Raw genomic sequence first — 26921 nt, forward strand, 5'->3', positions numbered from 1 at the left:
CCAAACCAACATAGAAAGCCTCCCCTATCTTTTCGTCCAGTGGTATCGCTCCACTTCCTCCTCTCCCTATCGTCTCATCCCAACATGCTTAGCGCGTGAGCCCAAGATGGCGGCGACGGCGGCAGCTGGGACTCGTTTTCTCCGCGCAGGTTGCTGCTGGTCCCGGCTGCCCTTGACTGGTAGACGGGCTGACGCACGGAGAAGAGTTACTGGAAACAGGTATGGAGCACGGGTCTGTGAGGTAAAGTGGGTCCCGGGATCGGTTTGAAGCTGTAGTAGGAAAGAAAAAACGGTCCTCTGCCAGAGCTTTGCAAAGTTAGAGTGCGCGTGCGCGGCGTGCATGGCACGTGGGTTGGGCAAGGCGACCTGGCGACCTAGAACGGTTAGGTCATACTTGGCAATATCCTGGATAGAATTTGAACCCAGGTCCTCTCACTTCAGATCCGGTGCGCTTTGCACTGCGCCTGCTTGAGCTCCTTGAGATTAGGTAGTTACATCTTTGATTCACCTCAGGAAAAATGTGTTTAATACGTTCAGAAAAGTCACGTTTAACCTACATCGGATTGCTTTATATCTTGGGGAGGGGGAGAGGAAGAAAAATTTGGGACACAAGGTGAATGTTGAAAACTATTTTTGCATGAGATTGGAAAAGTAAAAAAAAAACTTATTAAAAAACTATCTTTGCATGTATTTAGAAAAACAAGAAGCCAACCTTTAAAAAAAAAAAAAAAGGATAATTTATCCTCCCGTGTATTTGGAAAGTAGAATATCGAGTATCCGTATGTGGTACAGCCATTGTGTGCCTGGGGCTGGGCTAAGTTATAAAGAGACAGAAGATAGCCCCTCCCCTTAATGGACTTAACTAATCAAATCTTGTTCATTCTCCTAGTCCTTTCTCCCTCTTGGACCAAGCCCAGCACGAGTTTGCGCTAAGAATCATTAATTAAGCATTAAACTAAAGTATGAATGGGACAGCAATTTGCGGGCTGGAAAGGGATCATCCCCCATTCCAGGCTCTGGGTGGCGGAGTAGGAGGAGAAAAGCTGGGTTGTCGGACTTACTCAGGGCCTTCCTCTGCCTCTTGTTTGGACGCACGTGGTATTTACCTCCTTAGGAAGGAGCTTCTGGAGACCAGGACTTGGGGCGGGAGGTGTAGGAGCTTCCCCCGAGCTTGTTGGCTTCATTATGGAGTGTGGGTGAGAGAGACCTTTCAACTTATTAGCATAGTGTGACCTTTTTGCCTCTGTTTCCTCATCTGTAAAATGAGCCAGAGAAGGGAATGACAAACCATTCCAGTATCTGCCAAGAAAACCCCAAGTCGGATAGAGTCAGATAGGACTGAACAAAAATCAGAATAATACTGTTCATAGTAGCCATCCTTCCAGGTTATTAAAAGGAAAGGGCCTGTAAAGTACCCCGTAAATAAGAGCTGTAACATCTTGTGTTTATATCTGGAGCCACAATGCCCAAAGAAATAAATTTCAGGGGGAAATTCCATAAATTTGGAATGACAGAAGAGAGAGTTCCTGAGTTTCATCAAAATCATACATGTAACAACCACCTGAATGCAACAATTTGCTGCATAAAGATATGAGAATGATATGTATGCTCTGATGTTTTTAAGTAAACCTATTAACAATAGGTTGAGATTTCTAGGAATCTCACCAGTGACATCTGCCTAAGCTGTCACTAATACGGGGATTTTCAATTTTTGATGAAAGGATTTCCTAGAATGAACTTTTTACAAAGTTAGAAAGATTTTTGTAGCAGTAGGAAGTTTATCCCTTAATCAGCATATGAGTATTCCATTTACCAATAGGTAAAATGCAGTGAGTGGTCCAGATTTTAGAGTCAGATATTATATTATACTTGGATTTTAAAATCAGAAGGATACTGTCTTCATTGAAATACAGTGGAAAGAATTTGGAGTCAAATCTGCATTCAGTCCCTGCTGCTTTGCTACTATTTGTGTGACCTGGGAGTAAGTTATTTTCCTAATCTGTAAAGTGAAGAAATTTTAGACTAGTTGGATATGTATCTAAGCAGTGAAGTAGAGTTAGAATGCTGGACTTGAAGTCATGAAGTCTCAAGGTCGAATCTTATTTCACACACAGCATGATGGGTAATTCCCTTTACTTCTCCCGACCTCAATTTCCTTATTTATAAAATGGGAATAAAATCATTATTGTAACTACTTCACAGTGTTTTTATGAAACCCTAATGAGATCATTTGTGTAAAGTACTTCACAAACTTCAAAGTATTATATAATTCTTAGCTATTATTAAATGTCCTCTGAGAAATCTTCTAGCTTAAAATATGAACTAAATAAATATCACTTTTGTCAATTCACACCCCAAAAGTAAATTTGGCATTTTCACCCATTGATTAAATCACTCTTGTCACAAATATTAACTTTTTTAAAAGTTAATAAAAATTTGGATTTTTTGTTAGTTTGAGTAATGAGATCACCTTACCAAATCTTGAATAGCAGGATTTATGTTACCGTTCTATTATTACACTAATAACACAAAACATGTATAGCACAAAATAAACTGAAAGGGTATTGTACATAAAAAAATGATTTAATAGAAGGAAGCTTCCCTGCCATGTGGGAAAATATCTGCTTCTTTTTGGAGAGTTAAACAATTGCATCATCTGTGTTGGCATAAATAATTTCAAACTGGAATATTTGGCCTTATGTATTTTATGCAGGTTTTATTCTGGAAGTGCATCTCTCCCAGAAGCAGCAGGAACTGATCTTCCAGGTATGATACCTTCATTGTGCCCATACCATAATTTTGACTTCAAAGAATCCTGGAGTTGCAATTGGCTATTTACCTGAAAAATTAACCACTCATTTTGTAATTAGCTGTTTTATTGAGAAAATCTAAGTCATTGGTTTTCATTCTGTTCTTTAAGGTTGTGAAGAAGTGGTCATTCCAAAGAGAAAAACTTGGTGAGTGATGCTTTTATCTCAAAATACTGATTGTTTTAATTTGGAAGAAATGACAAGATGATCTGTAGAATCAAATGTATATCATTGGAACATGTTATCAGCATTTGTGTGGTATCTGTTGCTCTATTGTGGTGATATCCATTTAAGAGTCTTGCATGATAAAGAATCAGAAGAATTACCTTCTGGTATTGATCCTGTGATTTCATTGACCCAATGTTTCTCTGAATATAGAGCTACGGGGTGACATTTGGTCATCTTGGGCAGCGGAGGATAGCCATGTAGTAAACCCAGTTTAAAATATCCTGAGAGGGTAGTATGTTTCTGGGAATGTCCTAATGATTCAGGTTCCTTTTGGTCTTTCCAGGACCAACCTGGAACTAGGCCAGACCTGAGAGCAGTCCTATGATCATAACCTGCTTTGGGATCCCTGGCTTTCTTCAAAACACTGGTTGAAACATAAGCATCTTTCTTGCTGACCATAACGTTAAAGGAGAACCAGGTTAATCCCCATCTGAGTGACCAATATTGTGCTTGGTTCTTCCAGACAGCATCTGGGGTCAAGGTTTCATAAAAAAGGTTCTTGATGGGGAGATGGGTGTCGGCTAGAATTTGGATTGGTATAACGCAGTGAAAGGAACAGTGGTTAAAACCACTATTTTGAAGAGTACAAGTGAGTTGGGTTTGAATTCCAGCTCTGATAATTATTAGCATTGTAACCTCAAGCCAATCACTTATACTTTCTGGGCCTTAGTTTACCATTTTGTAGATGAAATCCATACTGCTTGAACTACCCACCTTACAAGGTGATTGTGAGGTAAGCATTTTGTGAACTTGAAGCTTACATTTTCCATGTATTATCTCCTTACTAAAATGTCTAAAGTTTCCTTTTATATCCCCAGCCTTAGCAAAGTGCTTTGCACACAATAAGCACAATAATAAATGTGGTTTGGTTTTTTGTTTTTTCCATTCATTCTTAAACTCCTTAAATATCATGAGCAAATCTTTGGAAGTAGGGATTATAATTGGGGGAGGAGGGAAGCTGGCAAGAGCAAGTGATCTATGTCAGAAAAGAAAGAAATGAGGTTAGGTAGAATAGGGTCTTATGACCTAGAATCTTAGGAAAGTTTGACCTGTAGAATACTAGAGAAATCATTTAGTCCCTTTTATTTAGATCAAGAAGTGAAGCCCAAAGAGGCTCCGCTTCCTCCAGGTCCCAAGATCATTAAGGGATTGTGGTGGGTTTGCTCTCTGTAGAAATTGTGGGAATTCCTACAGGAAAGCGGAACTTAAAAATGATATGTATATTAATGACGTGGGGTCAAGGAGGCTGAAGGTAAAGAGACCTATTAGCCTGGGGTTTTAAGAATGGATTTTAGTTTCACTGTCCCAAGGTGGGCTGCAAGCAATCTGAAAAAGTGGCCAATTTGCTTTAGCACTTAGGCTAAAGTAGCACTTTTATCTTTTATTCCCAAGCTGATACAACATAGAAATGATTTTTTTCTTGAGAAAAGGATGAAATGTAATGGAAAAGTTGGTAGAGTGTAAGCTGATTTAAATATAGGTTTTTGTAATTATCTGTACTTTTATTAAAAGCCTTCCTCTTAGCTTGGTATCTTTTTGCTAAATTTTTTTTACACTTATAGTTTGAAAGAGAGTAGTGAAAAGGATTAGTCAGATTTTATATCAAAAGAAGGATAGTTTTTCCAGAAGATAACAGTTCAACAAATGTTCCTCAGCAGCTTGTGCCGTTAGGTGTATGACCAGTAAGCCAGGCTGGATAGGAGGAGCCAGCTGATTGGATTTGTGATTTTGTAGAGATTTTATTTATTTATTCAACTAGCATTTATTAAATAGCTGCTGTGTACTGTGATTCACCAATTGTCAGGGTTAGGCAAGTCACTTAAGAATATATTTTACAGAGACGGTGGGAGTTTTTTCACTTGGGACTTCTGTCCAATGAAATTCTGATCCTTCTTCCTTTTGTCTACAACTTTGTGTACAAGATTGCTGAGTCCATCTTTGGCAGAGAGGTAATAGACCAGAGGTGGAGAATATAAATACAATATCAGTTACAACTGGCCCATAAATTTATTTGCTTCTAATGGGACATTGAGGGGTCACAGTAGTAAAGAAGCATAAAGATAATTTACATGGACTCACAAGCAGTTTTAATATTAGTGCTACCATGTTAAAGAAGTGTTAGTACTACCATATATGTATGCTTAAAAAAAAAAAAAAAAGCTGTATGTAACATTCACAGTTGCATATGTCAGAGTTTAGTTCTCCTCCCCCACCCCATACTCTTTGAAATTGGATATATTCAGATGTGATGTTATCAAAAGGATTTTAAAAGAGAAAAAACATTTGGGATGGGATACGACTGGAAATTGTGTCATTCTGCTGGGCCATTGTGTGTGTGTCTGTGTGTCTGTCTCTCTGTGTGTCTGTCTTGTCTGTCTGTCTCATAATTTGTTCCAACATTAACTACAATGCAAAGCAGGTATTATTCTCATCCCTCTTTACATAACTAAGTATGTTATGTAAACTCTGAGGCACAGAGTTGGTATATGATTTGACGAAAGTTGCACAGAAAGTATCAGATCCTCTCTACCACCTTGTTTGCCCATAACATTGGTTTTTGCATCACCTGCGATTTCTTTGGGTGATTTTCCCAATGTTTTTTCACTTATTGGGTTTTCTACCCTTTGTTGTCTTGTTTTACTAAAAAATGAGATGTGGTTGTAGTTCAGAGAGTAGATTTATACCTTGAATATTTCTTCCAAACAAATTGGAGCAAACCTGAGGCCAGACTCCCTTGAATCATGTGGTAAATGTATAAGCCTATTTTTCATTGTTAAAATTCTCATTTTTAGGGATAATGTAGCAGTTCTTCAAGCTCTGGCATCCACCATCCAGAGGGTAAGTAGTACTTTTTGGATGCTTAAAAGTATCTAGTAATGCTTTTGGTGATGATGAGACTTCCATTTCGTGAGCTTATTTCCACCCAGAATTCCCACATCTAATAGAAAGAGAAGCAGTCCTTTTTCTAAAGTCCTTTTCCCTCATCAAGCCTGTAGGGTTGATGAAGTATTTGAAGCATTGTTATCCACATTTCACCAGAGTGTGCAAAAGTTAAGGTCTTTGCACAGTCAAAAAACTAACAAGGACCCAAATTGCAAGTCTAACCCAGATCTTTTCTGCAGAGGAGTATTACAGAAACAAGAGGGTTATTTATACCTGTTAATAAAGTTAAATTGCTGAAACTTGTTAATGGAAATTTACTTTGAACTGGATCATTGCTTTATGTCCTCACATTCAGAATTCATAAACTATGTCTAGGTGCCTTTTTCATCTCTTCCTCACCTTCATCCCCCCAAAAATACCTGATGTTTAGAACTTGCCATTTCCCTGTGAGAATGCCAAATAGTTCCCAACATAATAGAATTTAAGCTTCACTTGTTTCTTACAGAGTGCTAAGAGGTACATTAGTGAAGCACAAATCTGTTTTGAAGTCCTGAAAAAGTTTATGCATCAGAACCTAGAAGGGAAGTTTTAGGATGTCCAGTTTTCCAGAGAACCTTAATACTTGTTCTGTATTAAAGTTTCTTAGTCTCTTCAGTGAAGGCAGATGTTTAGAGATTGCATGCCATTTTTTCTTAACTGCTTGTATACAGTATCCCAAAACATGTCTTGGCTTTGAATTGTTCCTAATACTTTACTTCCTGATGGCCAATTTTTAGGCCATACTAACTGACTTTGCTTCTCATTGGGAGTTTCTACTTTGAATCTCAGGTCCTGCCCCTTAAAGTAGAATAGTAAAGTTTCAGAATCTCCTTCAAAATAATTTTTGATCACGTGAATGCTGAAACTAAAGAGACTTAATTTCCCCCCAGGATCCCACAGCTGCCCATTACGCATTCCAGGATGATCCTTACCTCACCCCAGTCACCTCTTCAGAAGCTGTAAGTATTTTCATATACATATCTTCTCACTTGGCCCTATCCACACACATAAATGCTCTGATAAAGTCCTAGATTGTTATTACTCAGGGTATTTAAATGGAAAGGTGTAAAAGATAAGAGAAGGTCAGAAGGAAAGGACCAAGATTAACTCAAGTACCAAAGGGTGAAAACATTAGAAGAATACCTGGGTATGGTTTGGAATCAATTAGAAAGGGGAAAGAGACTAAGTGGCAAATACAAGGTACATCTTAGGTGTGTGCATGTGTGCACACACCCAGTTGTCTTTATGCCTTTTATTTCTACATCACTTTTGATTTCTTATTAACTCTACCTCCCCAGTCAGTCTCCCCATTTCATCTGGAAAGCATTGGGTTTGGTTTTGATTTGTTTTTTCCCTATGTGACCAAAGCTATTCTTTTATCTCATCAGAAGTTAAACTTTTTTTAAAATTAAAGCTTTTTATTTACAAAGCATATGCATGGGTAATTTTTCCAACATTGACCCTTGCAAAACCTTTTGTTCCAAGTTTTCCCCATCCCTAGCTGGCAGGTAGCCCAATATGTGCTAAATATATTGAAATACATGTTAGGGCCAATATATGACTACATATTTATATAGTTATCTTGTTGCACGAGAAAAATCAGATCTAGAAGGAAGAAAAAGAAAAACTAAGAAGGAAAACACAATGCAGGCAAATAACAGAGAGAGTGAGAATGCTATCTTGTGGTCCACACTCAGTTCCCACAGTCCTCTTTCTGTAGTTGATTCTCTTCATTACTGAACAATTGGAACTGGTTTAAATCATCTCATTGTTGAAGAGAGCCACATCCATCAGAATTGATTATTGTATAGTCTTGTTGTTGCTGTGCATAATGATCTCCTGGTTCTGCTCATTTCATTCAGCATCAGTTCATGTTTTTCTAAAGTCATCCTCCTGATCATTTCTTATGGAACAATAATATTCCATAATATTCATATACCATAAGTTATTCAGTGATTCTCCTATTGATGGGCATCCATTTGGATTCCAATTTCTTGTCACTACAAAGAGGGCTGTCACAAATATTTTTGTACATGTGGGTCCCTTTCCCTCCTTTAAGATTTCTTTGGGATATAATCCCAGTAGAAATACTGCTGAATCAAAGGATATGCACAGTTTGATAACTTTTTGAGCATAGTTCCAAATTGCTCTCCAGAATGGCTAGATCCATTCACAGTTCCACCAATAATATATCTGTGTCCTATTAGAAATTTCATTTTTTACTTTTTCTGGACAAGTTTTAAGACAGTTAAAATTTTGAATAAGATAGTAAATCTGATTTTAAATCCCACATACAGATTTATTTGGTTGAAACTTTGGGTGAAATAAGAATTACGTAAAATAAAAAATTTAAACTTGATTAAAATATCTTTATCCTGCATTACAATGAATGTGTTCCCATATTTTTAAAATTTATCCTCTTTCCTAATAATGATGGTAGAAAAAAAGATACTAAAAAAAGCAGTTGATTTGAGTCCAAATCAAAATGACTGGTTGATAATTAAATCAATCTCCTTTTCTTACACAGAGAATGTTTTTGTTGGCAAAGGCTTCTGGACAGAATGCAGCAAAATATATTATTAATACAGATCCCAGTTTCTTTGAGAAGTATAGGGCTGAACCACATGTACCGGTAAGTGGAGGTTGGTCATTTCCCACTCTAGATAAGTTTGTTTTTAGGTTTTCCTTGAGGTGATCAACATTTGCCTAGCCATTGAAGAGAAATCTTCTAAAAGCATTGTGCTTAGGTAGATAGCAGAGGGAGCAGAAAAAAGATTCCTTTACCTTTAAATACAATATTCTATTTTGTGTGTATTTTTTTTTGGCAAGGCAGTTAGGATTTAATGTGACTCATGCAGCTAGTAAGTCTGAACTCAGTGCCCCATCTAGCTGCCCCCTCCTAGGTTGTATTAAGAAAAAGGGGGAGGTGGGATGACTGCAAGCTGACAAAAGGTAGTCAGTAAGTCACTTTTCAAGTAATTTTCAGTAGTTACCTGACAGTACGTGGCCCCAACCTCCTTTTCTTAATATTCGTCTTGTGGAAGAGAGAGGGGCCCCTGAGGCCCGACATCCTAACATCCAGCCTGTTTTTAGTGCCTGATGCCTGAATACTTGGAGCCTCAGCTTGAGGAAGTAAGTGAGGCCGCCCTCCAGGAGCGCATCCGGCTTCGCAAAGTCAAGGCCTCTGTGGACATGTTTGACCAGCTCCTTCAAGCAGGTAACTGGCCCCCAGCTCCTCTTCTTGCCGACCAGATCAGTGTTCTGGGATGGTTTCCAGAAGTCTCAAACTGCTCCTAGGGTGCTCTTTGATTTAGGGCTTTTGCCTTTCTTTAGAGTCTGCTTAGCATAATCCCTGACATACAGGAGGTGCTTAATAAGTGTTTAGTGATTGACTGAAAGGTGCAAGAACAAAGGTAACGACCTGCGTGTCCGTGAGCCATGTTATTCTCTGGCTTTGGCAAGCACTGTTGCTGTGCTAGCTCTCCCTTGATTTGCTTCCTGAGCCAGGGCTGCCATGTCCCCTGGCCAGCCTGTTTGGGATGTTGGGGAGGGTTTCAAAAGCTTTTTATAGCGAAAAAGAGAAAATGGCCTCCAATGCTTCCTTGTTTGCATTAACAGCATGGTAGAGGGCAGGTGGGGAGTGAAAGGGGGTCAGAGAAGCCCTTCTCTGCTTCTGTTGGACAGTGAGGGTGGGAGTGAGCAGGCCAGGATTCTCCTGGGGGCTTCAAGTACTGTGACCTGAGACAAACTTCATTCTGTGGGAGCTTTTGTTCCTTCTTTGTAGACTAAGAGTAGTAAGACTTCTCTTTGTATCTTGAAGGATTATTTACAGTGACTGTCAGGTGATTCTGTCTGCACTATGGATCTTAGGATTTAGAGCCAGAGAGTCCCTTTCTTTACATATGAGGAAACTGAGACCTGGAAAAGTGAACCCCTTCTTGCCTTCTTTGTGTCTAGGGCACAATTGTCTCTCCAGTCACCCAGCTTATAGCCTTGGAAGTGTTCTTCCAAGGTCCCTCTCCCTCATCTTTCCCATTTAAGTCTGTGCATCCATTCCCATGGATTCATTTGCCATCTCTGTGTCTAGAGAGCCCCCAAATCTATGGAGCTTCCCTGAGCTTCAGTCCCTCTTTGCCAGCAGTGGGCCGTTTCCTCATCAATTGCATGCAGGCCTCTGTCCCTCCGGTCTACTTTCTAAAAAGGGGGGGAAGGGGCTGAACCTGCTCAGTGGGTTATTAGGGAGACATACCTGGTCTGTTTGGAGAGGTCTTTTAGTCTCAAAGGTGAAACAAGGTCACTCTTGCTTTCTCAGTATTTTCAGTTTTGCTGTATTCCTCCAGAATAATATTCTTCTGAATAATAGAAGAGAGAATTTGGAATAGCATAAGTTTTTTTTTTTACCTTGAGTTACCCTGGCTTTTCTAGAGCAGATTAAAATAATCATTTTCATTTTATCTCCCTTCATGAAGTTAAACAGTGCACTAGAGATCCCTGAGGATCATTTTAATTTTTTTAGAGGACAAATACTCTGACGGATCTCTCTGAGTTCTAAAAATCGTTTTCAGGCTGTTTCTGTGGTTCATCACAGTCTCCTAAAGAATCTTTTTTGGCTGCCACAATTGAAACTGTTGCTCAGTTGTTCTGGCAAAGGAATTGACCTTGTAAGAAAGTCTTAAGTTTGTGGACTGATTTCTGGCAGCAGCGAGCAGGACTTCTTCCTTGCAGAAAATTAGTTGTGAAAGATGTGCTCCAAAGTAATGGGGTTAGAAAAGGAAGAAAAACATCCGTGAAACAAGTCAAAAATAAGTGAGGCTGGGGGAAATTCAGAAGGCACAGATAAGGAATTTATTCTAAATAAGCTGTGCAAGAGTCGTGGTTATGTGTGTAATCCTTTATTTTTCCTGTCCTTTATGATTGGAAATGTTTGTGTTGATTGAGTCCATGATCTATTTATTTGTTTGTTTGTTTGTCTGGGATGGGACCACATCACTCCTGGGGAAAATTGAGCCAGATTCAGATGTAATTGGGAAATAGCGCCCCCACAGGGATACTTGGGTATTGTTTCTCTATTAATTGGATACTATCGTGCCCCTTTTAGTTCTAAAGTGGTGTTGCTTCTTCCAAAATGGAATCCATTTTATCTTCCTTCTCCTCTTTTCCCAACGTGACGTGGTATCTTGTGGGCATTGAGTCCTTTCCAGTTCATCCCTCTCCTTTAATCCCCATGTCTGATCAGGAGCACAGAATTAAGGGTCCTCTGTCTCCATCCTTGACCTGCTGCCCTGCCTCAGGTGCCCCTCTCACCTTCCCCCAATGTTCTCTGCAGGCTGGCCCTCACCCCATGGTTCGGGACCCTGCTTCACCAAAAAGCTTCCCTCACTCCCCCAAATCCGTGGGTTTATTTTGTATATTCTTAGATCATTCTATTATTTTTAGCTGTTTTATTAGCATGGAGCCATCTTATTCATATCCTTTGACTTCTTATCTGTTGGAGATTAGCTTTTGTTCTCATATGATAATTCCCTGAGTATTTCAGGTGTCTTTAACAGAGGCGCTGAGATGATGTTTCTTTCTCTCCTATCCTGGCTGCCTTTCAAATAACGTCACCCGAATTGTCTCTTGGGTCTTCTACAATTCCCTTTTTTCCTTGTTCACTTCAGACTCCTCCCCAGCCACCTGCTAGTAGCTTTAACCAGGATTGCTGTGCTTTTTGCATGTCACCTGGCAGGTGTGGACCAGGCACAGAACATGAGTGTGTGGGCATCTCCATCATTTCAAGTCTGGAAAGAGCTGCTCTGGCTCTTGTGGTTTTCCACTGTCTCAGGGACTCCTTGTGTCTTTCTGCGGAGCTGACACCACACTTTGCATTTATGTGCTTAGTAACTGTTGGGTTGGAGTTAGGAAGACCTGTGCCCATGTCCTCGCTCATTTTTTGACCAGGCCTTCCATAGAATGGAGGGAGTGTAGAGACTTCCAGGGGTTGTTGAGAGGAAAATCCTTTACAAACATTAAAGGACACTTATAAAAATGTGGGCATTAGAAAGCATAGTTTGCAGTGCAGTGCTCGGGTCCTTTCATCTTTCGTGGCCTCTTTTGTTTGCTTGTAGGGACTTCTGTATCTTTGGAAACAACAAACAACCTCTTAGATCTATTGTGTTACTATGGTGACCAAGAGCCCCCAAGAGAAGAGCAACCTCATCAAATTGATGAATCAGAAGAATTGGTAAAGATCAGCACATTGGGGTTTGGGGTAGCTTGGGGGCTGTTGTTATTTGCAGTGGGGAAACTTCAGAAATGTCCCAGTAAATACAGAAGTAAGGCAAGAAAACCACTCCCTTTTCTTCCCCTCCCCAAGGATTTTGTTAGTAGCAGTGGGGTGGCAGAACAAACAGAATGAGCCCTTGTTGGTGATGAGCTGATTGCTTACTTAGAAAACCACAGAATCCCTAAAGAGAGTACTTGAGACAATTGAAAGCTTTGGTAAAGCAAGATAATCCATTAATCAATAAAAATCAATAGCATTTCTTTCCAGTCTCTGAGAACATAGAAAAGGGAATATTAGAATAACTACAGAATACTGCAGAAGTCTTGAGAGTCTGCTAAATTATACTTAAAACTTGTATAAGCACAATTGCTTGTCTAGCTTTAGAATTGCTTCTGGAATTTTCAAAAGTTGAAGTAGAAGTGAATCTGTGCTATGTTGAGGCTTTGACAGCCCTGAGAGAATAGGCCTCTCAGCAGGGCCTCAGGCTCACCTTGCTGACCTGATAGAAACCTCCTTGGATGACTAGCGCATATGAAGCAGCACATCTTGTGACTTTGGGTGCTGATTTCATCTTGGTGCTTAGTTGTCACATAGTCTTAGATCACTTTTCCTCTCTGCTTCAGTCTTGGAGAGGGTGTCCAAGAAGTCTTTGTGATATTCTCAGCATTTGATGCTTTCGTCTATAGTAATCTGTCTTTGAAACCAGAAAAAGACACCTTTTCCCCTGTCTTGTATCACTTTCTTGAACAATTGAAAGTTTTTTTAGCTGTCTTAGCATTGATTGTAGGCTTTATACCCCTGAACAGATTGGCTTTTGACCAACTTAGGCTGGTCACACTGAAATAGGAGGCTTTCCTGCTGGCAGATTTGCTATCACTACCAATGTACATGTTGTGGGAGCAGGAAGAAAGTCTTAATTTTTTATGGAACTAAACAAAATCCACCTCTCTCTTCCAGGCACATTGTCTCAGCCTCGGGAGGTCCTTTGTCTTTAAAAAATGTCAGTGACCTGATTGAGACATTTAAATGCAAATTCAGTTTAGTTTGTTTACTTTGCTCCTGACTAAAAGGGGCATCTGAGCTACTTGAGAACTGAACTAGGCTGTAAAGCAGCAGTGATGCTGAATTTGGGACCCTTGGAAGGAGGAATGGAAACTTTGTGGTGCAGTCAGTCGAGGGAAGGGTGTTTCAGTGAAAAGCTTGGGGCTACGTTGACGACTCTGTTGGGTTACCCCGTGCCTGGCTCCCGGCCTGGTGGCATCTGGTGCCCAGACCCACAGGTCTGGTAGCCCTGCAGTGGGCAGTGGCAGTGACCCCCATGTTTGCATCTTTGGTTTAGTTCAGAGCATAGGCTGTGAATCTAAGCTACATTTATTTTAAGTTATCCCATCTTTTAAAAGTAACAGAATTTAAACAATGAGGAGACAAGCTACATAAGTAGTCAGTTGGTGGTACAAAGAGTGAGTGGGACTCTGACTGGGTTTTGCTTTCATTCTGTGTGACTCCCTTCCCTCAGTTCTTTTCCATTTGGCCACACTGGGCTATTCTCAGTTCTGACCCCCCCATATCTCCCATCTTGGATGGGAGCTTCCTCCTCACTTAGGACAGTTGGGGCTTGTTCGGCTCACTCTAGGGAGCCAGGACTGCTGAAGCTCAGGGCTTTTCCACCCTTTCCTCCTCCCTCTCCCAGGTTCTCTCCTTAGAAGATTGCCTGACTTGCATTGGTCCATCATCTTGGTCAGCTCCATGAGAGTTTACCCACTGAGAAGCAGTAGGACCCTTTTGGTGTGATAAGATCCTTAGGAAGAGAGGGATGGAGTCATTTATGGCTTTGTTTGGGGGGAAGGGTGCAACTTTTTAGTAGCGTTTGTGTTGGGATCACATTTTGAGATTTAGGAATCTTTTCCTCACAACTGGTAGGGAAGGAAACGTGGAGATTTGATGCCCTATTTACAGGCAAGGCAACCTCCTGACTGGGAAGCAGATGCACATGATGCTCTGATTCTGGGTCTGGGTTCCTCCAGGAACTGGATGTGACTGGCAATGTTGTGTTTGGGGGTGGGGGTGTTTCAGGAGGAAGCAGAAGATAATCTGACAAAGAAGTCGTCCAAGCAGAAAAAGGCTGCCGAGTCCCAGGCCCGGATTACCTGGAAGTGAGTATGTCGTCCCTGGGATTGCTCTTTTTGTGCGGAGGTCTCAGGGCACGGCCGAAGGACCAGGTTTTAAGGCAGAAAACTTGGGGACACAGGAGCGGCACATGCAGCCTGTCAGTGTCTGAAAGTGCTGTAGTGTGCCTTTGGGGGAGCCTTTCTCCAGTCAGAAGTGTGTTCATGGTCAAAGCTCAAGTCTCCCCCCCCCCCTTAAAAAATTTAACATACCTGAATTCCATTCATCCTGTTGTTGTCCATCCAGGACAGAACAGCACTGCTGGCTTTTGTGGCGTCCTTCCCTTCCTCTGGAAGAGTTTGGGGCCTTTGTCATAAGCGGTACCGTGTGATCTCAGCCCCAACCCAGAGCACGGCGACGCCCCCCTGGACCAGCGGGGGGAGAAGAGGGGGACACACAAAGCTTCCCCCTATTAGTCACCACCCCCACCTTCAGGCTAGTAAAACAGCCCCCTCTGTAGGAATTAGAGACCAGCTGTAGGAAGGGAGTCGGCTGTAAATCTATCATCCCCATTGAAGAGAAAATGGGGGCCTGGGGAGGCCACGGCATCATCCCCTGGTGTTCAGAGGCCGGCTCTCTTTGTACCCCACCCCTGCCCATGGAGAGACCGCCGGCCAGAGCTGGACATGAGGCCCAAGGGGGAAGAGTCGAGGGTTATGGGGGAGGGGGCGCCTTGGGATGGCTTCTGGAGAGCGCTGTCCTGGCTCTGGGGAGCTTTGCCGCCTCTTCAGGTGCAGTGTCTCCTTTAATCTAGAGCAAACAACAATGCAGAGAGAATTTTCCAATTGATGCCCGAGAAAAACGCACATTCCTATTGCACGCTGATCCGGGGAATGGTCAAGGTAAGCCTGGGGGCCCTCCTTGTTTTGTGCTCCCGTGGCTCGCTGTCTCCTGCTGACGGGGCTGCCTTTGCTCTTCCCCTTCTAGCATCACGCGGACCAGAAGGCCTTCACCGTGTACACGGACTTGCTGAACCACCGGTTCCGGGGTGAGTGCTGCTGTGGTGGGGTCGGCGAGGGCCGAGGCCGCGCCTTGTGGGCGAGGGGAGCTCCTCTTTCCTAGTGGATATGTGGGCATTGAGAGGATTGAGTCAGGGTGGATGATGCAGGCACTGCCTTTGTTGCCTCTGATCTTCCTATCATCTCCTTTTCTTCATTCCCAAATCTGTTTTTTTCTGTCTTTTGCAGCTGATGTTCATACCTTCAATGCACTGATTGAAGCATCACCTTCAGTGAGAGACAGAAATGAAGAGAAATGGACACTTGTATTGGTAAAGTTGATTTATCTTTTAGTGGTTTATGTGAAATAGTGTAGGTGACTTTGAAATTCCCTTTCAGTTTTAAAAATTGTAATAATGATGAATTTCATACAAATAAGAAAAAGGCAATGATGACTGATGATAATGATAGGACAGGGATAATTTATGAACAAAGGAGTAAAATGTGATTCAGAAAACTTGAGTTAATTTACCTCTTTCTCACTAACAGTGAATGATTGAACATGTACCATCATGGATATGACAAAATTGGGAAAGAAGAACATAGGAATGAGGGAGAAAGAGCTACTCATATTCCCCTTTTTTGGAAGGGATGCTGTTTGATGTTGCTGTGGCTGATGGGCAGTCAAGGCAAAATATAGGGAGGGTCCTTGAGCATGGCCGTCACACTGTGCTAAATTCTAGTAATAAGCGAAATGCTAATTCTGGGAGATGCACACTTAGCAGAATTTTTAGTTCAGGTAAAAAGAGAGTGCCACAAGGAATGTAAAACAAACCAACCAGTCTTGGGCTAACCAAAAGCCAGTTTTAATAATTGTAGTGTCATCACCCGGAGCACTTCAATAAATGCTTGAACATAAAACTGCTCCCCTTCTCATTTGCAAACTTCTTGGTTTTTATTCCACTAGGATTTGTTGAGACAAATGACTGAACAAAAGGTGAAACCAAATCTTCAAACGTTTAATGCCGTTTTACGGGTCCTTAGGAAATTACCTTTCTTTGGAAAAGTTCTTGCTTTACAGACCCTGTGTGAAATGAAGGCCCTCAATATAGGTGAGCGGGGGTCCTAGATGTTAGCACAGGGAGTCCCAGTTTGGGATGATGTATTGACTGGCAGCCAGGTCTGCTGATGTAGTCTCGTGTGTCATTTTTGATGTTGATTGACTTCTTCATAAGTATTAAGGGAAGTAGCCTGGTGTGGGGGATCAATTGGCTGGAAGGCTTGTCTCTCACATCTCCGTCCTTTCAGCTCTCTGTTGCCTCTGCTAGGACTCTCAGGCTCTCATTGTCCAGGAGTCTCCCGGGGCCCTCCCACTGGGGCTTCTGGATTTTGGGGGAGCTAGAGTCAGGCTCCCATGTAAAGGCTGTGCTTAGGAGCTGTGGACTACTTGGTGCATAGGGATTGTTTGGAAAGTCTGGCTTCTGCCTTAATTGGCTACTTTGACCAGAAGAAGTTCTGCTTTTCTTGTTGCACTTAGAGCTCCTTGGGCCTGGCCTTGACCTAGACTTAAGTATCCACCTTGTGTTGCGGTTCTCAAAGAAGCCCTAGTACTGGCACATAAGCTCCACCCCCAGGCCTCCCTTGTAGAGTCTCCCACATCATCCCGCATCCCGTCTGCTGTGTAGCACCCCCAGAAAGACTGTGGGCGCAGAAGGTGCCTTGTGCTCTGAGCAGCACCATCCTGCCTTTGCTTTGGACCCTCTTCATTGCTGGAGATTGGTGGTCAAAGCATTGATAGTGAATGCAACTCTCCCTCTCACCTCTCCCCCCCCAACAGACTTTGCATTTAAAAACTAAAAAATAGGCCTTTTCCCCATAGCTGTGAATGCCAGATAGGCATTCCAATGACAGGATTTGCCAGCTTCCTGTGGAGTCAGTACAGTCCTGCTTTTGGGACCTAGAAGCAGCGAGTGTTTGGGGGGAAATGCTAGGTTAAAGAATAAAACAAGGCCAGAAATCGGCCTTGAATGTGTCATGTGACTCCCCAGCTATCTGCGAGGAGAACATTGTGTAAGATATAAAATATCCTACAAATGTCAACTATTAGAACTTAATCTTTATTCTTTGTTTTGTTCCCTTCCTGACGATTTTGAGAACCTTCACTTTCAACGTATCACTATATACTTGAGATATTTTACAAATCCGGTAAGTATAACCTTACGTTATGTCTGGCTGTAGAAACTTTAAAAATGCTTTGAATGCAAATAGATGCTCAATGAGCATCTGAGGAAGTGGTTACTTCTAGAGTGGTGTATGAGTGTCAGGCTATTTGCCCTCATCTGAATTTACTTTGTGTATCATTTGTGTTTAAGTTGAGAGTGAGATAATAGGGATTTTTACTCCTGTCTTGGACTTTATATGTGCACAGTGATGAGCACATTGAGCCAAAACATGTGGACTTTACTTACAATGTATTATAATTTTAGGCCTACTATGTTTCATTTTAATGAGAGATTTTTCACTTTTGAGTTCCATTGACTAGTGTGTCTTGTGATTTATGTGCCTCTGGAAAGTGTTCTTTATTCCTGCTGTGGCTTGTCGTAGTACAACTTATAAGTGGTCAAATTGTTCCTCGAGCATCACTACCGGTAATGTTGGGGTACTACTTGGATGACCACTGTCTCTCCTTGATCTTAATATGTTTCTAGAAATGCGTGCTATAGCAATAGGACAAGAGAGGCAAAGAAACAGAATTACCCCCTTGTGGTAAATAATAGGATTTGCTTAGAAAATTCTAGAGAGTAAACGGAAAAATTAATTGAAACAATAACATATCCCACTAAAAAGTATCAGCCTCTTACACATTACTGACAAAACCAAGCATGAAGAATTTACAAAAAGAAGTTTCATTCATACCTCATAAAATATTTAAAGTATCTGGCAATTCAAATGCCAAGACACAAAAAAATTATATCAAGGTAACTACAAAGCAGTCTTTATGGAAATAAGATGGACCCATGTAATTGGAGAGAAATTAATGGCTTATTGTAGGGCCATTCCAGTATGATAAAAATCATAGAATTACCTAAATTGATTTATGGATTCTGTGCCTTGCAAATTACAATACTGTGTTAAATCTTAATCCTGCAAGCTGAATGTTGAGGGAGAAGGCAGAACTCCATGACAGATGTTCAGTGGTTGCATACAGAATAGTCTCCTTTGGTGGTATTCTTTATATAGCAGAATGATTGGGGTTTTATATTTTATAAATTTATAATTCTCTAAAATTAAAAAAAAAAAAGTGGCACTACATCCTGTTTTGATTGGTGCCACAAGATTGGAAGGACCGACCAAAGATCTTAAATTCTTGTGCTTCACTGATTCTGCAGCCCCGGGAGTCAAAGTCTCCTCCACTCACATCTCTGAAATCCTCATTGAGCTCCAGGGCAAGAAGCTGCATGTTCAGGACCTAGATGATGGTAAGCCCCTACACGTGTCATATTGTTTTGGGGGATTCTCTTTCCTTTCTGCCTCCATTTAACAGTGTTTTCAGAGAAAACAGCTAGAATGTTCCATCATGGTGCAATTATTTTTAAAAAATATTTTATCCTTTATTTTTAATACTCTTTAAAAATTTTGAGTTCCAGATTCTCCTTCCTGTCCACTAAAAACACAAATAATGTTCTCAATTACACAGCTGAAATCAGGCAAAGCATTTCCATGATAATCTTATTGCATCAGAAAGAATAATAATAAAGCCAGAAAATTATTTTAGTTTACACTCAGTTTAGCATTTTCTCTCTGGCAATAGTTTTTTTTTTTGTTTGTTTGTTCTCTGAGACAATTGGGGTTAAGTGAGTTGCCCAGGGTCACACAGCTAGGAAGTGTTAAGTGTCTGAGACCAGATCTGAACTTGGGTCCTCCTGACCTCAGGGCTGGTGCTCTGTTTGCTGCGCCACCTAGCTGCCCCCTAGATAGAGGTTTTTCATCATGAGACCTTTGGAATTATCTTGAGATTGCTTATATTGATGAGAGTAACCAGCTGTTTCACAGCTGGTCATTATTATAACATTGCTTTTACTGTGTACAAGGTTCCCCTGGTTGTGCTCACTTCACTCCAATTCATATGTCTTCCCAGGTTTTTCTGAAATAAGCCCCATTATCATTTCTTTGTAGTACAGTAATATTCTGTCACAGTCATGTCACAACTTGTTCTGCCATTCTCTGGTTAATTTTCTGATTCTTTGCCAATACAGACTTGGCAATGGTACTGCTGGATAAAAGGGTACACACAGTTTGGTTGCCCTTTGGGCATAGTTCCAAATTGCTCTCTAGAGTGGTTGGGCTAGTTCACAGCTCCACTAGCACTTCCTTAATGTACCTATTTTCCCTCATCCCCTCCAGCTTTTGTCATTTCTAATAGGTGAGTGACACCACAAGAGTTGTTTTAATTTGCCTTTTCTCTATAATCAGTAGTGATTTTAGAGCATTTTTTTTTCATATGACTCTAGTTTTGATTTCTTCTCAAAACTGCCAGTTCATATCCTTTGACCATTTAAATAGCTTTTAGTTTTATATATTAAACTCAATTCCTACATATTTGAGAAAATTTTTGATATTCATTGCCTGTGGCACCATTTAGCAAAAATGAAGTTTCCATGTATCTCTTTCAATTAGGTCAATTTTTGCTTTTATTTTGAGATCATAATTATTAGGGAGGAATTATTTTTAACAGATTGAATTAATACAACTGCAGCTTGAGCTGCTTCCACTAGATTCTTCAGCATTGTTGTTAAATAAAAATGTTAATGGCTTTTTCACCTTTACTGGTCAGGGGTTAATACCAGCCCTATATTTCTTTTCAGACCAGTTTTTTCCAACTGCTATGAAGGTGGTAAGTATATTTCTTGCTTCCAAAGAAGACCTTGCTCTCCCTCAGACTCGTAGCCAGTTTCCACCATGCTTTCCACCTTTGTTCCTTGCTCCATTTCTAGTCTTTTCTCCATATTTGTGTCATTTTCACATCCTGAGTCTCCGGGTGGGCAGGCCTTGATTCTGGTGTGAGATCAGATGGGTGGCCCGTCTGCTTTTGGGGGGAGGGGGAAAAGGGGGCGGCAGGGGGCAGTGCCTTCCATGGCTGTCTCCCCAAGTCCAGCAGCTGCTCCAGGGTCTGACAGCCTGCCAAGTGCAGAGCCTCAGACCTAGTCCCTGACCTGCCTCCGCCCCTGCGGTGCTGTGCTCATGGCCTCGCTCTTTTCCAGTGCTTCATGCTCAAAGACCTGGACCTTGCCTACCAAGTGCATAGCCTCCTGAGGACAGGTGACAACTGGAAGCTGCTCGGGGATCCCCTTCAGAGTCTCTTCTATTAGTAAGTTGGGTGGTGCAAGCATGAGCTGCTTTTCTTTCCTTTATTTGGTGCTCTGCCTGTGAGACTGCAGGGTCAAAGCACACTGTCGTAAATGCTACAGACAAACTTCTCCCTGCCAAGAAGGCAGGCCCTGAAAGGGGGATGCACCTGTGCAAGGTGAATGGAGGGGCAGCGAGAGTGCGGGGGCTGCCTCCCGGGGCAGGGTGAACGCTGGTTAAACCTGCAGTTATTCCATGCCTAGTTATTTCTTAAAGATTTGGGCAGGCTGGAGTGTGTCCCAAGGGTGGACGAGGAACTGGATCATCTAAGAGTTGGGAGTGTTTACCTGTGACTAGTGGCTGGGGCAGAGGGCTAGGCACAGGCTCGTGGGTGAAGAGGGGGCTAAACCGGAAACTTGGACTCAGTCACCTTGGGAACAAGTGTGTCTCTCGACCTGGGAGGTTTCCCTTTCTGTAGAGGAGATTCAGGCCCTGTTCCTGTGGACCTTATCCAGAGTGTCCTGGGGCCGCTTTTGCGATGCTGGGGCCCTGTCCTGGCGGCAGGGGCGGTGCGGGCGGGTTCCGGGTGGGCCCACGAGTGGCTCAGCTCCACAGTGTGCTCTCCCTGCAGTCAGAAGTTCTTCAGTTTGGTGTGCCTGATGGAGCAGGTGGACGTCACTCTGAAGTGGTACAAGGAGCTGATCCCTTCTGTAAGAGCGCCTCTTGTTTGTCATGGGGGGCTTTGTGTGTTCCCGCCCCCAACGCTCAGAACTGAGGCTGGGTCCTTTTTTCCCAGGTCTGCTTTCCTCACTCGTACCTCCTGATTAATCTTCTCCAAGCCCTGGATGTGGGGAACCGATTGGAGATGATCCCCGAGATCTGGAGAGGTGAGGCCGGCAGCTCCCCACCCAGCCCTGTTCTTCTTGGGAGGAACCTAAAGGTGCCGCCCCCCCGCAGGCGTGTGGCACAAACTGGGTGCCGTGGGCCTGGGCTCTGAGGGAGGCGCTGCTGGGTCCTGGTGGGCCCGGAACAGAAGGTGTGGAGGAGCCGGCTTAGCTTTGATATTGGCCGGCTGGGGCTGCTCTGTGGCTCTGCGGTGGCTGGGGCCTGGTAGTGGGGAGGGCTCGGGAAGGCCTTGCCTCCTTCCGATCTGACCCCTGTCCGCCTCAGTCTCAACTGTAAGATGAGGAGAGTTCCTCCTGGGCTTGGAAGAACCAGGTCAGGTCACACCTTTAGCCTTGGGCCTGGCCAGTGTCGTGCGCCAGGGGGGCACAGAGTGCAGTGCCAGAGCCAGGCTGACTCCCCCTGCTGAGCTGCCATCCAGCCTCAGATACTCAGTATCTGGGTGACCCTGGCCGAGCTATTTCACCTTGCTGGCCTCTGCTTCCTCATCTGTAAAATGGGCTGGAGACTATTCCAGTGTCTCTGCTGTGAAAACCTCAGAGGGGTCACAGCCGGCCAGGGCTCACTCAGCTGAAGGATATTATTGTCACTCGCATTGTTACTGTTTCTTGTCATCTCTGTGACAGTCCTATTTATGGGCCTGGGGTCTTTACCCTCGGGCTCAGCCTGTATATTCTCTGCTGGGTAGGCAGAGTTTTGTCCGGAAGCGTTTTGCCCATTGAGTGGTCCTCTCTTCCTGCGGCAGCAGGGGAAATTTCAGGCCTTTGGTTCCTTTCCATTTGCCCACATCCCCCCACCGGGGAGGGCTTGCTGCTTTGTGCCGTCTCCCTCCTGAGACAGGGAGGTGGTGGGATCTGGGGGTCGGTGGCCAGAGCATCCTGCAGAGGCGCTTGGGGACGGCCATCGGCATTTCTGCCTGTGTCTCTCTTGTTCCTAGATTGCAAAGAATTCACTGTCAACCAATACAGCAATCTGAAGGAGGAGTTCCTGCAGCTGATGGCCAGAGAGAAGCAGCCCCCCGAGGTAGGCGGTGGGGGCCCACGTCCCGGCGGCGTCTCGCTGCTCAGTCGCGGCCCAGCTTTCACCTCTTCTGCTTGAGCCCTCCCCTCCCCACGGTCTGGGTGATCTCTCGGGTGTCCAGGGAAGGTGGGGGAACAAGAGCGCTGCCTTGTTAGTGCCCGAGATGGGAGACCTAGGAAGTGGTCCTGGGGCTCGTGAGAAGTTGAGTTAAAACTGGGGGGCCCGGGGTCATTTTGTGCCTTGGTTTCTCCCTCCAAAATGAGGACGATGGGGCTTGGGTGGTCGTGAGGTGAGGACTGCCAGGGTGGGCCATCAGGGGCAAAGCCTCTCGCTGGTGCTGACCATCTCTCCTCAGCTCCAGGCAGCGTTCGCCGACTGCGCCGCAGACATCAGGTCTACATATGAGACTGCAGACGGCAAGCCCGGGCCAGAGTGGTCCACCGGCCCCATGAATTATGTCACTGCCCTCCTCCTCCGAGGGGGCCGGACCCAGGAGGCCTGGTGAGTGGGGCCCTGTCCATTCGGCCAGATACCTGTGGGGGGCAGGGAGGGGAGGTGTTGAGCAGGGCCCCCTGCTGTGCAGAGAAGACCTCTAGCCCCAGGCCTGGGTGTGGGCAGCAGGTTGGGTGCCTGTCCATGGCCAGGGTCCCGCCCAGGCTTGTGGGATTGGAGTCCATGGGACTCTGGAAGCCAGCACCCGGGGGACTTCTTGTTCACTCCTCTTTTGAATGAGGGAGCTGCGCTCTGTCCCGGAGCCCTCAGGCCTCGAAGGATCTGCTGGTCAGGAGGCCCTGGGCTCGGCCCACGCCCCTCTGCAGTCCCTCCCTGAGATTGACATCAGGCGGGGGTGGCGGCGGCAGCCTGACTCCAGGGTGTGGTTGGCTGTGATGATTGGCGCAGGGGTACGGACCTCAGCTGAATCATGGGAGCTGAATGTAGGTGTGTCTCTGCCCTCCTGCATGTGGCAGGTGGATGGAAAGCACTTACATGAAACTGGTGCCTAAATCTGAGCCTTCTCACGCCGCGCAAGCTGCCCCGCCCCGCTCGCGGTCCTCCTGGACGGCCAAGGCCGGCCGCTGCCTTCATGGGGACACAACTCCCGGGTCCTTTTGGACCTGATTGTGCTGCACATTGGACACCTCCAGGCCGGCACACGGAGGGAGGAGCTTTCGGGATTCTCCGTTTTCCCAGCACGTTCTGTTTAAAATCCTTTCATTCTGCTGGTCCGGAACCTGATTTGCTCAGGAGTAAGGGCTGTGCCCAGTGCCGGGTCACACTCCAGTCCAGCATAGACCTTCCCCCACTGCGGGACCGGCCTGTGTCTTCCCCTCCTGCATCACAGGATGGCGAGATCCCCATTGACCCCCTTCTGGGAAAGACCCGGGCCAGCCCTGGGAGCAATGGGAGGCTCAGGTGCTCCAGCCCTGAGAGAATCGTAATCTTCTCTCAAACAGGGAGATGTTGGAGAATTTCAAGAAGCAAAACAGAATCCCCAGGTGAGTCCTCCGGGGGTTTCCTGCCATCTTCAGTGGGCGGGCATGGCGGGCGTGAGCCCAGCCCCAATGGAGCTTCTCTGTTTCAGTGCCGAGCTGATCAACGAATTCATGAACCACGCGCAGGAACGCCATGATTCCGCCCAGGCCGTGCAGCTGGTGAAGCTGGCCCACGCCCTGAGCCTGGCCATCTGTGAGCCCCTCACGCAGAGAGTGCTGGCCGAATTTGAAGTCTCCGAGGAACAGAGGTTAGGGTGCCCTCGGCTCTCCCCCCAGGGCAGCCCATTACAGATCACCCCGCGGGGGGCCCACAGAGAGGCTGTTAATGAGCAGCTGGGGGTGGGGGGAACCTCACCCATCCTCAGCCCTGTGATCTTTTGTCAGGAAAAGCTGGTTGGGGGCAGCAGCGGCAGACTCCTGGGAGAAAGGCCCCTGCTGATCTTGGAGCTCTCCGTGGTTCCATGAATTTTTAATACATTTTTATTGGTGTTTTTGTCTTCTCGTGACACAGTTCTCCTTAACCTCCATCCCGGAAACTGCAGTAATGCTTAACCCTGGCAGTCACTTCATTTGCGAACGCCCTAGCGTTACTCTGTAACCTTCACATTGCCAGTCTCTCCCAATTCCCAGGGCGTCAGAGAATCCTCCGGCCACTGACCTTTGCAGTGTCACTAACTTATGCAACTCACCTCCTCTGAGGCCTTCCGAGGCCTCTGGCTACGATTTCTTGAACTGTAGTTTAATAACCCATAGTGCGCTCAAGAACAGCCATGTGCAAACTTAAAGCCTTTATACTTGCTCACATAATGCCCTGACTTGGTAACTCCCAAGTGACTGCCAGGCCTGCGAGAGACCCACGTGTCACGAGCAAGCTCCTTACCTCTCTTGGCTGGCCATCCACTCGGCCGGCTACCCCGGGATAAAGAGAGCGACCTCCTGCCGCAGTGGGCTTAAAGAGGGTCTGTGAGGTTACATGCACAGCCAATGAGAGGGAGCCATCTCCCCTTATGAAGCTATCTCCATATGACAGGGTCCCGCCCATGGGACAGTCTCTGTTCCACAGAAATTACATCTGGGAACCTCAAGCACTTCTGGCTTCTTACTTCCTGTTTGCACTGTGCTGACCCATTTAAAAGCCCCAAACAGCATCCCACTTAGTCAGTGGTGTTTTTAATTGAATTAGTTTTCATCTTGAGGCAGCCGGCATGGCCAGAGATACCAGCCATAACACTGCATCTGGTGGTCCTGCCTAAGCCCCCAGACTCCCACACATGATGGAGGATGGCAGGAACCCTCAGAAGAGAGCCTGAACTGTCTATTTTGTGCCTTGCAGAAAAGCCTTGGAAAACTTAACTGGGACAAGCAGTGACAGTGACAGTGACAGCAGCAGCAGCAGCAGCGACAGTGAGTGAGGGTTGGTGTTCCCTGAACCCCGAAGTTCTGCTGGGTCTGGAGCTGAATCCAACTGATGGGGCTGGGGCAGAGCCCGCGGGAATAAAGGCACCGGGAGCAGCGAGTGAGATGTCACTGCCGAAGGGCAGGAGTTGGAAGGCCTGGGCCCGCGGCTCCTTCCTGCTCTGCAGCGCGCGCACCCTGTGGCCGCCCTTCATGATCATTGAGGCCGCTTAACTGGTCACAAGCCCGCATCGGGGCACAGAACTGACGCCCCGGCTGTTGTTGGCTTGTGTGCTTGGAAAGTGTTGGCTGAAATCGGAGAGAATAAACCCTGCGTGGTTCTGGCTGCCTCCTCCCTGAGTCTTTCCTTAATTAGACCCAGCACCAGTGGGCACCCTCCGGGGCCGCTCCCTCCCCCAGCCTTCTCTGGACGCCTACGGCTTGGCGTGAGAGATGCCCAGTCTCTCCCCTTGTCCGAGAAGATCATGTGATAATGAGGCTGGGCTTGAAAATAGGGAGTGTGCATCCCCCAGGCCCCTTCTACCTCTGAGAGCAGCGGCCCACAAGGCCGGGGTCCCCCCAGCCCACGTCCTCTTTAGCTAATGTTTCCTGTGCCTCTGCATCTTCATTTACTGTGCAGTTTGCTCTGAAACTAGAGGAAGGGGCTGGGCGGTGAGGGCCGGCGCTGACTGACCCGGCCCTCCTGGCTCCTGCTCTGCCCGCACTTGACTTGGCCCAATTCCAGGAACCTCTTAAGAGTCTCCCAAGAGCCACGGACACTCGAGATGAGTTTGGTGTAGAAGAGGATGGGGAGTCCACAGTGGCCAGCTAAGGAAGGGAATGCTGGGACTAGTCAGCAAAGAATCGAAATGGAGGGTGCCCCAGGGGAACGTGGAGGGACGGGCGCAGTGCGAGTGGGCTACGTTTTGCCAAAACTGGATGTTAAGGAAATTGTCAAAGGAGTGGGAGAGCAGGCTGAATGCCAGAAGGCACGGTGTGGGCAAGGGAGCAAGCGTTAGCAGGCCCCGATGTGCCTGGCACCGTGCTCAGCACTTGGATGGGCAGCTAGCGAGTGATGAGTTCACAGGGAATCTTCGGCCTCAGGGAAGAATGGCAGCCGCGGAAGGCCAAGGGAACCCGTGGGTCGTAGCCATCACTAGCACCTTCCATTTTCTCTATAAAAGTGAGCGTTCTTGACCAAGTCCCCCATTGGCAGGTCCAGCTCTGTGTTCTCCCCACCATGTTAAACCGCCTGGGGCGGCCACTTTCTCCAGGCTTTCTCACAGCTTTCTCACCTCCAGTGTCCGTGGCCTTTAGGCTTCTCCCATTTGTAGTTAAGACCTTATGAAGTTCATCCCTGAGTGCCCAGGGCGTTCTCTCTGCCCTGTTCTTGGGCGTTTGCAGTGTCGGCCCCCGGCCCCCCTGGAAGCTTCCT

General features: G+C 45.3%; 1 protein-coding gene and 1 non-coding gene across 3 annotated transcripts; both read left to right on the top strand.

Annotated features, from left to right (window-relative positions):
- The first annotated feature begins 91 nt into the window (after positions 1-91).
- On the top strand, positions 92-25832 carry PTCD3 (pentatricopeptide repeat domain 3). 2 transcript variants are annotated; one of them, XM_051974387.1, is made up of 24 exons: positions 92-219; positions 2714-2766; positions 2921-2957; positions 5831-5876; positions 6851-6919; positions 8488-8592; positions 9054-9177; positions 12068-12183; positions 14299-14378; positions 15146-15233; positions 15319-15379; positions 15579-15661; positions 16297-16441; positions 17484-17534; positions 18719-18808; positions 20195-20223; positions 20591-20697; positions 21307-21385; positions 21472-21562; positions 22516-22601; positions 22954-23099; positions 24053-24094; positions 24181-24339; positions 25425-25832. In XM_051974387.1, exons 1-24 carry the CDS (start codon positions 107-109, stop codon positions 25501-25503), a joined length of 2079 nt encoding a protein of 692 aa, XP_051830347.1. In that variant the 5' UTR covers positions 92-106; the 3' UTR covers positions 25504-25832. The 2 variants fall into 2 exon arrangements, with proteins under 2 accessions (XP_051830347.1, XP_051830348.1); XM_051974388.1 differs by lacking the exons at positions 92-219; positions 2714-2766 and adding an exon at positions 3709-3771.
- LOC127552688 (small nucleolar RNA SNORD94) lies at positions 23477-23613 on the top strand. The gene has a single exon (XR_007951543.1). It is a non-coding gene; the product is annotated as a small nucleolar RNA SNORD94 (small nucleolar RNA).
- Positions 25833-26921: the final 1089 nt, after the last annotated feature.

This window comes from Antechinus flavipes, chromosome 2 (assembly GCF_016432865.1).
Source record: "Antechinus flavipes isolate AdamAnt ecotype Samford, QLD, Australia chromosome 2, AdamAnt_v2, whole genome shotgun sequence".
Lineage (NCBI taxonomy): Eukaryota > Metazoa > Chordata > Mammalia > Dasyuromorphia > Dasyuridae > Antechinus > Antechinus flavipes.